Source organism: Delphinus delphis, chromosome X (genome assembly GCF_949987515.2).
Source record: "Delphinus delphis chromosome X, mDelDel1.2, whole genome shotgun sequence".
In the NCBI taxonomy this organism is placed as follows: Eukaryota; Metazoa; Chordata; class Mammalia; order Artiodactyla; family Delphinidae; genus Delphinus; species Delphinus delphis.
The window spans coordinates 1,557,001-1,572,668 of NC_082704.1; the positions used below are offsets into that span (position 1 = coordinate 1,557,001).

A 15,668-nucleotide genomic window follows, 5' to 3' on the forward strand; every position below is an offset into this window, starting at 1 on the left:
ACTTGCCCTCCTGTGGGCCCCAGGGTGCTGGCTGTGGCGAGACACCGGGCTGAGCCCCGCGGGGAGGGGGGCCTGGTGTGGCCAAGGTGGCCGAAGGTCCGCCGGTGCCCACTGGCTGTGAGGGGTGGGCCGGGTGGGCCAGGAGCAGGGAGGAGTCCAGGAAGGGAAGCCAGGCCCAGGCTGCCAGGAGGCGGGGCCCACGGAGGCTTTTAGGCAACAGCGGCTCATCCGTTTTTCCTCCCTCACGTGCCCAGGTCCGGGAACACGAGTGCGCCTTTCCTTACGCTGACCTGTCCCCACGTTACTGGGCTGGGCGGACCGATCCCGCCTGGCGACCCGCACGCCCTGTCCCCAGGGCCCTGGCTGCGCGCTCCGGCACATGGTCTCCCCGCACTCGTGCGTGTCTTTGTACTTCTAGTGGGCCCAGGCGGCTTCCCTCAGGGGTGGGGTGCACGTCTAGAGAACGGCATTCCTTACCTGGTTTGATGGCAAGAGTGGCCTGAGGGGAGACCCAGGCCAGAGCAAGGCGAGCAGATGCAGGCCTGAGTCGTGGGAGGGAGCAGGGTCCTGACTGGGATGGGGGCGGGGGAGGATGCTGGCCGAGCTCCAGAGCTTTGTAAACCCTGTTCTGAGGAGTGGAGGGGGCACCAGCCACGCCTGGGGCTCGGGACGCTGGCAAGAGGAGGCGGCTGGGTAGCCGTGTGCCAGGTAGGCCAGGGTGAATACAGAGCTGGGCCGTCAGAAGACATCTGTCCCTCGACACTGCTCTCCCTTAGGGTGAGGGCCCTGGCCCCATCTCAGCTTCCTCTGGCCCTGGCTGTCCTTTGGGGTGTCTAGTCCTTTCTGCTTGGGAGCCCTCCACCTTTGGCTGCATGGCCTGTTTCCCTAGCTGCCACGTTGGCCTGGGGCCCTCAGTGCCTCACCATGTGGGCTGAACACCCCCAAGTCGGGTGCCTGGTCCCTGTCCCTCCAACCCCATTCCTACCCAGGCAGGGCACTCCCCCGACCCTGGCACCCACGCCCCCAAAGCCTTAGGGGAAGAGCCATCCGAGGGAAACTGCCTCACACAAAACGGGGGGCCCCCACCTGCTGGCTCTGGGGCAAAGACCCCAGAAGAGGGGTCTCCAAAAGGAACCAGGAGACGGTATGGCCTCCCACCCCCTGAGGGCTGGTTCTCCCCAGTGCCAGAGCCAGGGCCTGGGCCAGCAAGGGGCCGTCACCAGGCAGGCGCGGAAGAGAGCACGGCTACGTACGAGGGCCAGCGGCCTGGTGGCACTGGAACTGCAGGGTACTGTTGCCTTACCTTTCTTCTCCTTCTTCTCCTCCTCTCCACCAGCCCCAAGCAAGGTAAAGATGATGCCTGTCTGAGAGTTCACACCAACGGCTGTCACCACCATTCTTCCAGAACCTTCCATGACATGAGTGCCTGGCACAGCAACACACAGAGGCTGAGACAGAGATCTGCACCGCTGGATGGGAGGCTTGCTCAGCACCTACAGGTTTTGTCCCGGGCATTCCAGGAGCAGGGACTCTGGTCCCGCTGGGCTCACCTGACAGCAGCATGGGGTCTTTGTCTGCCGACTTGCGCACGTGGTCCGACTCGCCCGTCAGGGAGCTCTCGTCAATCTTGAGGTCATTGCCCTGGATGAGCACGCCATCGGCGGGCAGCAGGTCTCCTAAGGCCGGCCAGGTGGCCAGAACCACTGACCATGCGTCCAGGAGGCCTTCCTCCATGCCGCCTCCCATCTCCCCCAGAGGAGGTCCTGTCGGGTGTGCGGCCCTCTTCCTTTGCTCTGCTTTCTGGGGGTACCCACCCACTCCTAGCCCTGTCATCCGTCTTCCAGGGAATGGGGCCCACAGGAGCGCCCTGCCGTGCTGGGGAGGCCCTCGACAGGCTGTGGGGACAGCCTGCTCCTGGGGCGCTGAGGCCGCTGACACGCCCCGTCTTTGCCGGGCCTGCTGCCCGAGCTGCCCGCCTGCAGCCTCCCGCCCCACGTGCTCCCCGGAGAAGGCCTGCCCCTGACGTGGGAGCTGAGCCCCTCTGCAGCGTGGGTGGCGATGGGCGCGCTCACCATACTTGACCTGGGCGATGTCCCCTACCACCAGCGCAGCCACCGGGACCTGCAGGAGCTGCCCGTTCCGGATGACGGTGAACTTCTGCTCCTGTTCGATGCGGCTCTGCAGGCCCCGGAACTGCTTCTCCTTGCTCCAGTCGTTGAAGGCCGTGACCAAGACCACGCAGATGACAGACAGCAGGATGGCGGCCCCCTCAATCCAGCCCGCCTCGGCCTCCCCTTCGTCTTCTGCCCCAGCCGACACATTCCCGCACGCTGTGCCCGAGGACAGGAGGGAAGGGCAGAGGTGGCAGAGAAGTCCCTCGGCCACCCTTCTTCCCTCCGTCATCTCAGGCTCTATCCCTCCCCTCCTCCTGCCAGCACCTCTGCGCTGCCACCCGCGTCCCGCCCCCGTCCAACAGGTCCTCCTTCACCGCCCTTCCCAGACCTGCCCCTCACCTTCGCTCTCCTCTCCAGGTGGCGCATAGAATGAGAGGCCCAGGGATACGATGGCGGCCACCTCCAGGATGATGAGGGTCACATCCTGCAGGGCCTCCCATACCAGCTGCAGGAAGGTCTTGGGCTGCTTGGGAGGGATGAAGTTCTGCCCGTAGATCTGCCTGCGCTTCTCCAAGTCATTGGTGTTGTCGGCCAGGCCTGCGCAGTGTGGGCACGTGGAGCAGAGGCACAGAAGGAGAGGATGGGAAAGGCCAGCCCCGCATCCCCCTGCCCCTTTCTCCGTGCCTGTCTTTCCCTCTACACCGATAGCTCCCAGAAAGCGGGCACTGCACTGGCCTGGCACCTGGAGCCCTTCTGCAAACCCTGGGGGCATGTAGGCGGGAGCGCTGGCAGCCTCTCCAGCTGCCTGGAGGGCACCGGTGAGCGAGCGCGACCACGCGGTAACTCGGAGCCCGAGCGCAAGGAACGGGGGACCATCCTCCTGGTGCGCCTGCGGAGCTCCAGGAACTACAGTCCCCTCCGCAGCCCCAACAAGCTGTGTGAGCCGGGAGGGAGGGAGGGAGGGGGGCGGTTTGCGCAGCGGCTCAGAATCAACACCCACAAAGGGGCCCGCCCCAGCTTTTGGAAGCTGGGCCCTGACTTCTCAGTCTTGGGACGACCCACTTCCCACCCAGGCCTGCACCAAGGCCGCTGGGTCTCTCCTTCTAGAGCATGAGTCTCCTCAGGCCCATTCCTGAAGGTACCGAAAGCTTCCATGTGGGACTGGTGTCCAGGCCATTGCCTCCGAAGGCCAGGCATCCACTTGGCCATCTTCCCCAGAGGCAGGCAGATGGGATGACACAGTCCCCTGGCCCCGACCTCAGCGCTTGGGACTCTGCTTCCTTCCAGGCCCATCCACGGGCCCCCCACCCCCCACTCCCCCCAAGCCTTTCTGGCTTCTCTGCCCCCAAGTGCCTGGTCCCACACTGACACCTCGTGGACAGACAGTGGCTTGCAGTTCCCAGACCTGAGTAGCTGCCACTCCCCAGGCCTCCAGCGGGGAGGGGAGGCGCAGGGGGTGGGCAACCAGAAGGACCCGGGTGCCAGCCCTTGGGGTGCCCCCTGCTGGCTTGGAAAGCCACACAAGACCGGGTCCCAGATGAGTTGAGAACAAGAAAGTGCTGAGTGTGGTGCAAAGGGGTTGGAAGGAAGGAGGGTGGGTGTGTGCTGGACAGGGAAAGGTGGCTTCTGGGGAGGGGGAGGGGGAGGGGAGGGGGAGGGGAGGGGGAGGGGAGGGGGAGGGGAGGGGGCCCCTCGGGGTGGAAGGACTGACAAGAGCAAAAGCCCCCAGACACACTGCCTTGGCACGTCCCCTGAGCTAGGCCATGACCGCACACTGTCCGCTCCCCCCAGCAGGAGCCACAGCTGTCTTTGCCCTTCCCCTGCCTCACTGTGCCTGGGCCCGGCCACGGCTCAAGTTTCTGGAGGCTGTGGAGTTGGGGGTCTGGGAGAAGCTCAGGACCTCAGCTCCTAAGGGCTGGGGACCCAGCTCAGGGCCCATGTCCCACTCCCTTCACCTACAGGAGATGTGAAAAGTGGGGTTGTTACTAGGAAGGTCCTCGAACCCTGAATCTCCCAGACACTCAGGGTCTCCACTACCCCCGCCCTGGGAAAGGGCACTGATCTGGAGGCCCCGAGAATGATAGAGGAGAGCCCATGGGTCCTCGTCACGCCTCAGGAATCTGCATCTTGCCTGCCCTGCCCCCTATGCCCGGCTGGTCCCCGCAGGAAGCTAGGCCCCCAGGGCCCCTTCCCCAGGAGCTCCCTCCCTCCCTCCTTCCCTCAGCCCGTCCCTTGGCCTTGGTTTGCCCTTGGTGCGGCAGCAGTGCTTCTCTATGCCTTGCTCTAGACCAGCCAGAGGCCCTGGCCTTCCTGTGGGTTCAGGGGTCCGGAGAGCTGCTGTTGCCGAAGTGCTTGCTGGGGTGACCGAAGGCAGCTGCAGCCCCTCTGGCTCTGAGCTCGCACTGGTCCAGCAGGGCCCCTGAGGTGGCCCAGGTCCTGGGTGCAGGGGCAGTGGCCGGCAGTTGGCATGGACTCAGGTGGGCACCCTGCCCAGAGCAGAGGCCAGATGCCATCAGAATTGGATTAGGACCACATGGGGCAGTTCTCGGCTAATCTGCCCTCTCCTTTCCACGAGTGCCAGTGGAGGCCAAGCGGGGGAAGGGCCGGGGCCCAGGTCTCCGCAGTTCGGCCTAAGACCCAGGCTCCCTGGCTTCTGGAATCCTCCTGGATAGCTGAAAATGCCCTGGCCTCCTCACCCTCCCCAAAGCACCAGGGGGTGTGCGGGGGGCCTGGGCTCAGCTAAGTCGCCCCTCCCCCAGCTCAGGTCACTGTGTCTGAAGCAGGAGCGGGAACGTCCAGGTGAGAACTCTGGGGCCTTGAGGGCTCCCAGGGTCGGAGATGGGAGGGTGGTCCTCGAACCGCTCGTTCTTCGGGATGCAGACCAAGCCAGGCTGGGGTCCCTCTGTTGGGGTCACCCACCTGGGCACCCGCCCTTCTTTACGCCTGCCCCTCCGCAGGCACCGGGCGAGCGCCAGAGCCTCTGTGGCAGAATCGGGCACGTTCCCAGGGGCCTTGACATTTTAAATATTTAACAAGGCCTGACAGGCAGAGGAAAGAGCTACCAGCTGAAGCCCATCTGCTTCCTTTTATCTGGGAGAGGCCAGAGCCCTTGTGGCTAAATGGCCCTCCACCCCGGCCTCCCCCCCAACCCCGGCCCCAAGTCCGGGGGCTGGGGGGAGGGGATGGGTGAGGAGGAGAGCAGGAGAGAGCTCCTCCGGCCCTGAACCAAGCCATCTGCCCCGATCACACACCCACACCAGGCCGGGTCCCTTTAGAGCACAAAGCAGGAGAGACCCAGGCGGCCCCTCAGAGCTCCTGAGCTGGCCGTGCGGGCGCCCCCTCACCCAGCCTCAGGCCCACCTCCTCTGCAGGGGGGGCGGGGGCAGGAGGAATCTCCACTGCCCGTTCCAGCCCAGGTGTCACCTGCACACAGACGGAGCCAGAGAGCAGGAGACAAGGGTGGCGGCCAGGGCCCTGGGTGGACAGAGGTGTGATAGCCAAGACAGGAGCTGATGCCATCAGCCGGCGCTGGCCGGCAGCAGCCCTGGCACCAGCAGCGCTGCCGGGGAAGCGGCAGCTGGGCCAGAAATGCTCCGGCCTCTGGAAACTGGGGCCAAGCCTGGCTCCCGGGGTCCCGGCCTCCCAGCAGACCCAGCGGGCAGGACTGGGGAAGGCTGGTGCAGGGCAGGGCAGACGTCTGCTCTGGAGCAGGGGAAAAGGGCCACAGGGCAGAGGGGGGGACCAAGGTGGCAATCAGGCCTCCACCCCTAGAACCTTCTAGAGGACACACCCCAGGCTCCCTAGAGGCTCCCTGCAGCAGATCTCAGATTTGGACCTCTTCAGGATGGCCTGCGCTGGTGCCACCTCCACTCAGCACTATACCGGGCCCCCACCCCAAGCCCCTCCCTAGAGGACCGAACCCTACGCCTGTCCTCCTCTTCCTGCCCCCCTCAACTGCACAGAGGGCCGAGCATATGGGGAACCGGGGGCACTCGGTCAGGGGCTGCCCCGCTCGTCTCTTGGAAGAGCTGCTGGGGTTTCAGTTTGGGGCCTATCCCGCCAGCATGTGCGATTCGGTGCCGGCTTCCCCCTTCCTCTTCTCTGTCGTTCCATTTCTAGTTAATCCAAAGAAGAGATGCAAGCGGGAACTGCTGATTACGGATGCTCAGGTGCAGGGGGTTGGGTTGCCCCACACAGAGCATGTCCCACTCAGGGGGAAATGGGAGCGCACAGGCCCGATCATGGTCATGGTCGTGGTCAGGAGTGCCTCTGGGAAGCTGCTGCAAGCCCGCCCAGCCCTGGACGGGGCCTGCCCCCGGGGCCAGAGAACGTCTGCAGGGAGGAGTGAGGGGCGGCGCAGGGCCGTGCACCCCCGGCGCACACGCCGCCCGTGCCAGGGCTCTGCTGGCAGACTTACCCTCCGTGGGTGAGGTCTTCAGCCTCCTGCAGAGCCCGCCCACATCCCCGTAGGTTTCCTGGACTTTCTGCAGCGCCTCGGCCCCTCGGAGCTCCATGAGGGAGCGCAGCTCAGCCAGTGTGCACCCAAAGCCCCCCGCGTGGGGGGCCTCCCGCTGCTGCCGGGGTTTGGGGTGGAACTCGACGGAACTGTTGGCCACGTCCCCCATCCTGCCTGTGGCGTGGAAGGGGAGGGTGTCCTCCAAGGTACCAGCGCCTGGGTGAGGTGCGGCGAGGTGGCGGCAGAGGGAAGTGGCCGCACACAGACACCTGGGGAGAAGGAGGGGAGAAGAAGCCCGGGGCTCGGTTGAGACAAAACCAAGGTCCACTCTCCTGGAATGTTCTCTGCAAATCTGCACTCCGTCTGAGCCACGACTCACTGAATGCAGAACTGCCCTCCCAGGCCCACCTGCCAGCTCACCCCCGTGTCCTGCCACCGTAAGCTCGCTGCGTGGGGAAGCAGGCGGCGTCAGAGGCTCCTGGTGGGGACCTGCCGCCGCCAGCAGTAGCCAACCTGGGATGCGAGGCTCTCACTGCCCCCTAGTGCATCTGGGAACCCACACCAAAGCAGGGGTGACGTGTCAGGGTTGAATAGTGGCTGGTCTTGCCCTGGCGCGGTTAGGTTATCTGTGCCTGTGCCCAACCTCGAGCTTTCCTCGTCTGCTCCAGCATGCTCCCACGCTTGCCTGATTAAGACTCGCCCGGTGCAGCCGGCATGCTATAAATCCCTGGGGGCAGTGGTCTTCTGGCGCGGCCTCTGCGGCTCAAGGTTTCAGGCCTGGCGCTGTGCAGGGTTCCGGGGAGCAGGCCAAGCCATGGACAGAGCCAGCTGGGCGCTAGGTCAAGGCTTAGCGTGCAGGGTGTTTCTGCTGCCTTGAGGGGACCTGGGGTCGGGGGCAAGGGAGGAAGGGGGGTGCGGTGGGGAGGGTAAAAGGAGGGGAGAGGGAGAGAGGGAAGGGGAAGGAGGGAGGGAGGCAGAGAGCGGAAGGGGAGGGTGGAGGAGAAAGTGGAAAGCAACCACAGGTCACTGGTGACTTCTCCGTCACCCTGGCCCACAGCACAGTGCCACCCACTCCCCTCCACACCCCTCTGCCCTCCAGATGGCAGAGTAAGGAGCTGGGGTCTCCCCAGGTTAACAGCAGAGCGTCAGGAAGTTGTTGTCCCTCGCACTGTCCCCACACCCCACCGCCACCAACCCACCTGCCTGAGGAACCTCGGCACCTGGCTGCCCTGCCTGCCGCCTTCACAGGGTCTGGTGGCGCGGGCCACGGGGGCCTGCTGGGCCGCCCCTCCTCGGGCCCCTAGCTCCTCCTGCTGGCCTTTCCCCACCTCTCATTCCCAGCTTGTGGCCTGAGTATGAGTGGTAGCATCCCCCAAGGCCGTGCGCTAAGCTCCCCGGACTGAATCGGTCTCAGCGCACGTGGCCTTGGCCTTCACACCAGCAAAGAAGCCTCCTGGCGGTGAGGCTCAGTTGGGCCCGGTCCCTCACCTTTGGGGAAGCTCCTGGCTCAGAGGATCCTCTTGGAAGCAGAACTCGGCCACCAATCCAGGTTTCTGATCTAGAACTGCCCATGGAAACACAGTAACCCAGAGCCTCGTGGCCTCTGCTCTCAGGAGAGCCCTTACCTCTGTGAGGCCAGCGGACGCCAGGAGCATGGACGTGCCACAGTCCTCAGGGGATGAGACCAAGGTCCCTGGGAAACAAGGTCCACTCCCCCATGCCCACAGGCCTCAGGGGGTCTCGGAACATGGTGGAGGCCTCAGTTCCTCTGGACACTGGCCTCACGCTGTCAAGAAAAATCTCACGTACTTAAGGCAGTCCCGCCAGAGAGGTCTGGGAGACAGAGAGGCACCTCAGCTAATGGCCATCCAAAGTGAGCCAGGTTTTAAAAGTTTGGGCACCTAAGTGTTAACTCTCTAGATACTTTCTGCACGGAGCAGCCTTCACTGCCAGAAGATGTGGGGACAAGATGGCGGACACACGAACGCACCGTCCTCTCCGCTCCCATGCACCTCCCCACCTCCTGTCCCTGCTGTTCACCATCTGACCAATCCTTACTGAGCATCTACTGTATGCCGGTGCCGGCCGTCTCTGCTGGGGACAGAGGGTGGGCAGGATCGAATGGCCGGGATACGGGTGCCTAGCAGTTCCCGCTGGTGGGAGAGATGGCGATAAGAGCTTCAGCGCAATGGGGGCGCAGTTTCGGTTGGGGGCCGGGGGGCCAGGGAGGGAAGAGTGTTCTGATACCAGGAAGGAGGCGGATCCCATGGGGCCACGAGCGGCAGAGGCCACCACCGAGCAGAGGGCTGCTGGGTGATGATGGACTGTAGGGGCAGAAGCCGGGAGACGATGGAGGGGTTTGCAGGAGGGGTGGGGGCAGGGACCCCGGGGGCACGACCAGAGCTCAGGGGACTCGAAGGAAGCCGGGCTTCCGAGAGGTCGGGGCAGGGCAGGCTCCTTCTGGGGTGCTCTGTGAATGCACCTGCGCACCCAGGTGGGCACAGCAGGAATCCTCTGCCATCTGTCAGCTCGGGAAACTGAGGCTCGGCCAGGTGTTCTGACTGCAGGGTTTCAGGAGGCGCTGGAGGCCGTGACGGCAGCTTTCGAGCCACCCGAGCTCCCCGGCCCTCTGCAGACGCCGCGGGCCGTCATTCCCCCGCAGCGGTTTCCTTCCCCTCCTTTCTCTGCCCTGAGCTCCGTGCCCCTGTCTCTCCATTCCCGGAAGGTAGCACCCTGGGTGAAACTGGCGGGGTCGGGCTCTGTCTCCCCAGCCCCCTAGCCTGTTGGTTGCTGGAGGGGAGGGCGGGGCCGGGTTCATGCGCAGACGCTCCGCTTTGCCTTTGACCAATGGGCGCTGTGAGTTCCGGTAGGATGGGGGGCACCCAGCAAATATGTGAGTCACTTGTCCCTGAGCAGAGTTCCCAGCCCTGGCTGAGGGGGGTGGCCAGCGCTCACCCGGGGCTCTGATGCCCCTGCATTCCAAGACCTTGCAAAGTCGACCCAACGAGCTACCAGGGCCTCTCCAGCACTTCTCTCTAAAAGGGAAGCCAGATGGACAATTTGTTCCTTTTATCCTTTTGGCCTCTACACCCTCTCTGTGGAGACCAGTTGAAAGGCACCCAGCCCCGCCCACATGACACTGGTGGGTTCCAGGGGGTGACCCAGTCAACCGCCCATGGTTGGGTGGGCTCTTGGGCCTGTGCTGGGAGGCAGCAGCTCATCCCAGGGGAGGTCTCACACTTCCAGGGGCACCTGCAGGCGGGCAGCACAGCATGGCCTCCGCCCCGACAACCAGGGCTCACCCAAGGGCGGCTTCATCTCCCCCCGCCCCCCCCGCGCCCCCCCCGCGCCCCCCCCCCCCCCGCTCCCTGCTCCTGTCCCCAGGTGTGGCCCTGCCCTCCATTAAGCAGCAGCCGGGCCCAGACACAGCCACGCCGGGGCCTTGGGCTGCTCCTAACTGGTGTGCTGTCGCCACTGCGGCCAACTGGGCCCAAGGTGACTCACAGTAAGGGGACCGGGCAGGGAGTCGAGGCCTGGCCTTCTGCCCTCGCCGCAGCCCCGTGGCTGGCCTTGCTGTCGCTCCACGCCTCGGTACCCCCGGCACCCTGCCTGCGCCGCAGCCCGCTCTCTCTCCCTCGGCCCCCGCCAGGCCCCACGTGCCGACCAGCACCCCACAGGCCTCCCTCCAGTCGGGTGGCTGGTCACCACCCTGCTCTGGTCACCGCATTGCCCAGTTCAGGTGCTGTCACCCTCTCTGCCTCCAAGCTGCACTGGCCTCTGGAAGGCCGAGCCCGTGTTTCAGTCCTCCCCTGCCCCGTCAAGCGAAAGGCCGCATTCCTTCAAAGGCCCCCCACCCCCCAGCTCTTGTCATGCGCTGGCTGTGGGTCTGTCCACACACGCCCACAGCACTGCTGGCCTGCCACAGCACGCAGCCCGGCCGCCACACCTTTCTGTCCCCTCTCCCCCGATGGCCTCTGAGGAATCTGAGCGGCCATTCAGGCGGACCGTTCTCCAGAAGGTCCCCGCCGAAAGCGATCGCTGCTGAGTCTAGAGTCCCGCGACTGGCTCTATTTCGCTCCGCTTGGCATGACAACGACCTGTGAGCGGGTCTTTCCCGCAGTTGGGTCATCAGCTCTGAGAGACACATGGTTATTGATTCGGCAAGAAGTCTACTGCATGGTCAGCCCTGGGTGGGGACAGGGTCCTGGAGGAGTGAGCGAGCGGGGCCTGGGCGGCCCAGGAGGAGCCGGGAGCCTTGGGAACGCCATGACCCCCAGCTCGGGGCCCCTTAAGCCGGAGACGGTGGTCCTGCTAATCTTCCTCTTCGTTAACTCCACAGGCCACCGGGTACAGGGGGCATCAGTCAAATCAAGGTCTGTCTTGAGTGACTGGTGGCCGCTGGAGAGACCAAGCAGCGTATACTCTTGTTTCCCTGGGTTCTCCGTAAGCCTGGGCAACGGCCTCCCTCCGTCTGAATAAGGACAGCAGGCATCACCGAAATGGCCAAGAACAGAAGTGACTTTCCGGCCTGGGCTGGCTGCCTAGAACGGTCTGTAGGCACCAAAAGGGCAGGGAACATACCATTTCTGTACTCCTTCATCTCTCAAACCTTAATTGGCTTAATTGAGTTGAAAACCTCCACAGAGGGGGACTCGGACCTTCTGGCTTTTGCTCCATCCTGGCCCAAACTGGCCTGCACTGGTGGGTGGCGGGAGCAGACCCGCTGCGGGCTCCCTGGCCCGCCTCCCCATGGCTCCGTGACTTTCAACAGGCTGCTACCCAGGGGGGCGACAGGCACGGCAGGAGATGAGAGCTCAGCTGTAGGCCTGGACATTTTGACACCTGTTGCCCCTGGGCCCCGTGACTCATGTCCACCCAACCAGAAACCCAGGAGTCCTCTCCCCCCTGCGCCAGCCCTCCCTGGCCACCGCGGACCGGGCTTTGGGGGCTCTCCCAGCACCTCTGACTTAATTTGCCCGGGTCCCCCACTTCGTCTCCTTGGCCCTCCCTCCAGGCCCTGGACAGCTAGGAGCTTCCTGGATGAGACGCCTTCTCTCCTTCTCAGACCTCCTGGCCTCGCCTTCCAGGTCCCTGAGGAGAGAGTCAGGCCACCCCTGGCAGCTCAGCCCCTTGGCTGCCCGGAGAGAAAGCCCTTCTGCTTCCCCAGCAGCCGGTCCTGCGCTCTACCCAGCGCCTTCACAGGGGAGGCAAGGGATGGAGGACGAATCCCACCTGCCGGCCCCCCAGGTCACAGGTCGCAACGCACTAGAATTTACCGCCGTTCACAGCTGTGGAGACACAGTCCCATGGCAGCCGCTGGGGGCCGAGTGGAATCTGTCCCCACACTGGTGACCGGGCATTCGCCACTGGCACCGCCACCTCCCTGTCAGTAAGCTGGTGGTGAGAACACTCCCCCATCGTGAGTACAACCGGCCCAGGACACCACGCTCCGAGACGAGAAGGGAGCAGAAGCCCCTGAAGTCGAGTCCCAAGTCCCATCTGAGTCCCTCTGAGGCAGTGTCCCAGGGCACAGGATGCCGCCTGATGCCCGCCCGCCCACCCTGTGCCCTCCCTGCAGACCCAGCAGCAGAGGCACTCGCCGTGGGGATTCCTTGAAATAACAGTCCCCTCCTCTCTCCACCTCTGGGCACCTGGAGACTGGCCTCCCGGCACCTTCAGACAGGCTTGGGGCCGGGGAGCCTGCAGGGGAGCGAGGAGCGGCTGCCCTGCCCTCACCTTGCCCTCGCCCTGCCCTCGCCCTGCCCTCGCCCTGCCCCTTACATCCCAATGATCCCAGGCAGGTGAGGACCGTGGCCAGCTACCCCTTTACCCCTTGATTTCCCACACCGCCCCTCCCCCCCAGGCTCTCTCCCTCCTGCCGGCCCCGCCCCCTCCCCTCTGCCCCACGCACCTTGGCGACCGCCCTGCAGGGGAACTGAGGGCTCCAAGGACGAGGTCCCGCATTCAGCCAGGGAGGGAGGGAGGGAGGGAGGGAACCCGGGGGGAAGGAGCCGAGGCAGAGAACAGCCTCATTAATATTTCAGAGGCACCGTCACTGCAGCTCCTGGGCCCTCACAGCTCCACCGCTTATGCTAGTGGTGGGAGGAGGATGGGATAAAAGAAGGAAATAAAACAGAGAAAACAGATTTAAAGGGACAGCTCCGTCCCCCCTCCGCTCCTTCCCCGCCTTGCTCCTGGTACAGTCTGTGCACGCGCCAAGTGGCTCTTGCAGCGAACAGCTTTGGGCAAGAACAATAACAGCAGAAAAGGGTCAATCACCGCCACGGACCCTCTCCCCAAACTCCCGCCTCCACCCACATGGGGCTGCCCCTGTTGTGCTGTGACCAGGGTACCGGGGCCGCCTCAGGGACCCACGGGGGCTGCCAGCAAGGCCAAAGGATGCTTCCTATCCAGAGCCTGGTCCAGACCCAAAGGACCATGTGAGGCCAGCGGAAAGACAGATGCACAGACTCTGGGCATTGGAAGTCCCCACTAATCAGAGTCCGTTCAAGGAGGATTTGAGAACCCAGGGAAACACAAGCCTAGGTTCCTGGAGGTGGCAGGGACCGGGCTTTACCTGATTCAGCCCCTCTCCTCGGGCGGGTGAACCTCCTCGGTATCCCTTGCTACTTGATGGCCCAGTGCTTTAGTCTTATCTAGAGCAGCGGACACCGGACCTGGAGGGGTCCCCACTCCCCCCAGCCCCGGGGGCTGTAAAAACGCATAGCCCCAGTCAGAGCTTCAGTCAGGAGGGGGTGGCCCTGGGCTCTGTAAAGCTCCCCCAGGGCTCATGAGGCCCAGCCAGGTTCGAGGCCGCATATTTGCCTCTGCCTTCAGAGGCTCCAGGGAGGGCCCAGAATCCTCCAGTTAAAACAAGCTTATCCTTCCCTGGTGGCGCAGTGGTTAAGAATCCGCCTGCCAACACAGGGGTCACGGGTTCAAGCCCTGGTCTGGAAAGAGCCCACATGTCTCAGAGCAACTAAGCCCATGCGCCACGACTACTGAGCCTGCGCTCTAGAGCCCGCGAGCCACAACTACTGAGCCCACGTGCCACAACTACTGAAGCCCGCGTGCCTAGAGCCCGTGCTCTGCAACAAGAGAAGCCACCGCAATGAGAAGCCCCGCACCGCAACGAAGAGCAGCCCCCGCTCGCTGCAACCGGAGAAAGCCCGCGCACAGCAACGAAGACCCAACGCAGCCAAAACCAAAACAAACAAATAAATAAATAAATAAAGTTATTTAAAAAAAACAAAACAAAACAAGCCCATCAGGGAATATAAAATGGTGCAGCCTCTATGGAAAACCGCATGGTGGCTCCTCAAAAATTTCAACAATTACCGTAGGACCCAGCAATCCCACACCTGGGTACATGCCCAAAAGAACTGGAAGTAGGGTCTCTAAGAGATCTGCACGCCCACGTTCACAGCAGCATTATTCACAGCGGTCAAAAGGTAGAAACAACCCAAGTGTCCATCAATGGATGAATGGATAAAGAAAATGTGGTCCATCCAATCAGTGGAATGTTATTCAGCCTTAAAAAGGAAGGTCGCTCTGACACCTGCTACAACATGGCTGGACCTACAAGGCATCATGGTCAGGGAAATCAGCCAGACACAAAGGACGGATACTGTATGACTCCACTTGTATGAGCTGCTTAGAGCCGGCAGAAAGTAGGATGGGGGCGGGGCACGGGCTGGGGGAGGGGGAGGGGGGCTAGTGTCTAATGGGGACAGGGTTTCCCTTGGGGAAGACGAACGGTTCTAGAGATGGATGGTGGGGATGGCTGCACACCAACCTGAATGTACTTAATGCCGCCCAGCTGGGCGCCGAAAAATGGTTAACGTGGTAAACTTGATGTTATGTGTACTTTCTCACAATTAAAAAACCAAACAGGCCCTACTGGCCCTTTTGCTCCGTATCCAGACTAGCTTTCTGCGGTGCCCCAGGCCACACACTGATAGCAGGAGTTCCACCACCTTGACTGGCCGATCAGCTGACGATTCTGCCCATGTGGATTTTGACTTCCTGGAGCGTCCCCTCTACCCGAATGGAAACCTAAGCAGACCTTTCTGCACCCTCACCCTTCGGCCTCAGGGCCCTTCGGCACCACCCATATCCTGTCTCAGCTGGGTGGCTGCCACAATAGGTGGCAGAGGAGCTGAGAGGCTAAGCCCGCTGGCAGCCTTTGCCACTGCTCTTGTCCCCTACTTGAAAGAAGTGTGGCCCTAAGGGCCTCCCCGTGTGCCTCCTCTCTCCCTGCTGCTAGTACGCACTTCCTCAGGGGCTCTGACCCCACCCTGTCCTCAGAAGGAACCAGAACACCTGGGAAGGCCTGGTCTCCAGACTGCAGATTCTGAGCAGACAATATGGCTTTAGGAGGTGCTCACGAATCCCCAGGAGCTCGTGGCAGAGACTCGCTAGACTTTCCCTGATTTCTATTCCTGTCTTCCCACGTTGTATTTTAATTTTTAGCTATAGGCGTCTTGTCATCCAGCTAACAACTATCTTCCCCCAACTCCAGCGCAGCTACGGAGGACCATGTGACTAGGCCCTGGCCAATGGGATGTGAGCAAAAGGGACAAGGAACTGCCTTACTCTTGGACAGCACTGAGGGTTCTCAGCGCAAGGGACAGAGCCAACTTCAAGGTTGTGTCCTTAAAGGGAAGGATGTGTCCTCCCCCGCCCCTCTCCTTCCTGCGGACTGGAATGATGATGTGAAGACAGGGGCAGGAGCAGTTACTTTGCTCCATCCTTTGCACATGGGATCCACATGTCAAGGATGGCAACACCATGGAAGGAGCCCAGATCCCTGATGGCCAAGCAGCCCTAGGTTGCCCACCTAGACTTATACGCACAGAAGAAATCCTCTCTCGTTTTTGTCTCCATTAAGCTGGGTCTCTGTTACAGAGCTCAAGCCTGTCTCCTAGGTAATTCAGGTGTATAGGGAGGAACCCAGCCTGTCACCAGGTAAGATGCCTGTCTTCCCTCTATGACTAAAGTCAGCCCTGGTTCTGGGAGAGCCAGGAGTCCTTCCCAAAGTTTCCATGACCTACCAACCCCCGACATTTCCATGGGCTCCCTGGGACATGGGGCGGTTC

The 15,668-nt window shown here is 62.9% G+C and overlaps 2 protein-coding genes across 15 annotated transcripts in view; both read right to left on the bottom strand.

Annotated features, from left to right (window-relative positions):
* The window catches only part of ATP2B3 (ATPase plasma membrane Ca2+ transporting 3), a 42,628-nt gene extending 35,889 nt beyond the window's left edge, over nt 1-6,739 (bottom strand). For 8 of the 14 annotated variants that reach the window (XM_060002539.1, XM_060002545.1, XM_060002541.1 and 5 more), the window contains exons 1-5: nt 6,532-6,739; nt 2,514-2,711; nt 2,073-2,330; nt 1,551-1,676; nt 1,304-1,426 (exon numbers count right to left, since the gene is read on the bottom strand). In XM_060002539.1, the coding sequence (XP_059858522.1) occupies nt 1,304-1,426; nt 1,551-1,676; nt 2,073-2,330; nt 2,514-2,711; nt 6,532-6,739 (913 nt within the window). The remainder of the gene's footprint in view (nt 1-1,303; nt 1,427-1,550; nt 1,677-2,072; nt 2,331-2,513; nt 2,712-6,531) is intronic. The other 6 variants (XM_060002546.1, XM_060002540.1, XM_060002543.1 and 3 more) reach the window with 5 other exon arrangements.
* Nucleotides 1-15,668, bottom strand: part of LOC132418601 (paraneoplastic antigen Ma6E-like) — a 302,944-nt gene that overhangs the window by 49,560 nt on the left and 237,716 nt on the right. The window lies entirely within an intron of this gene.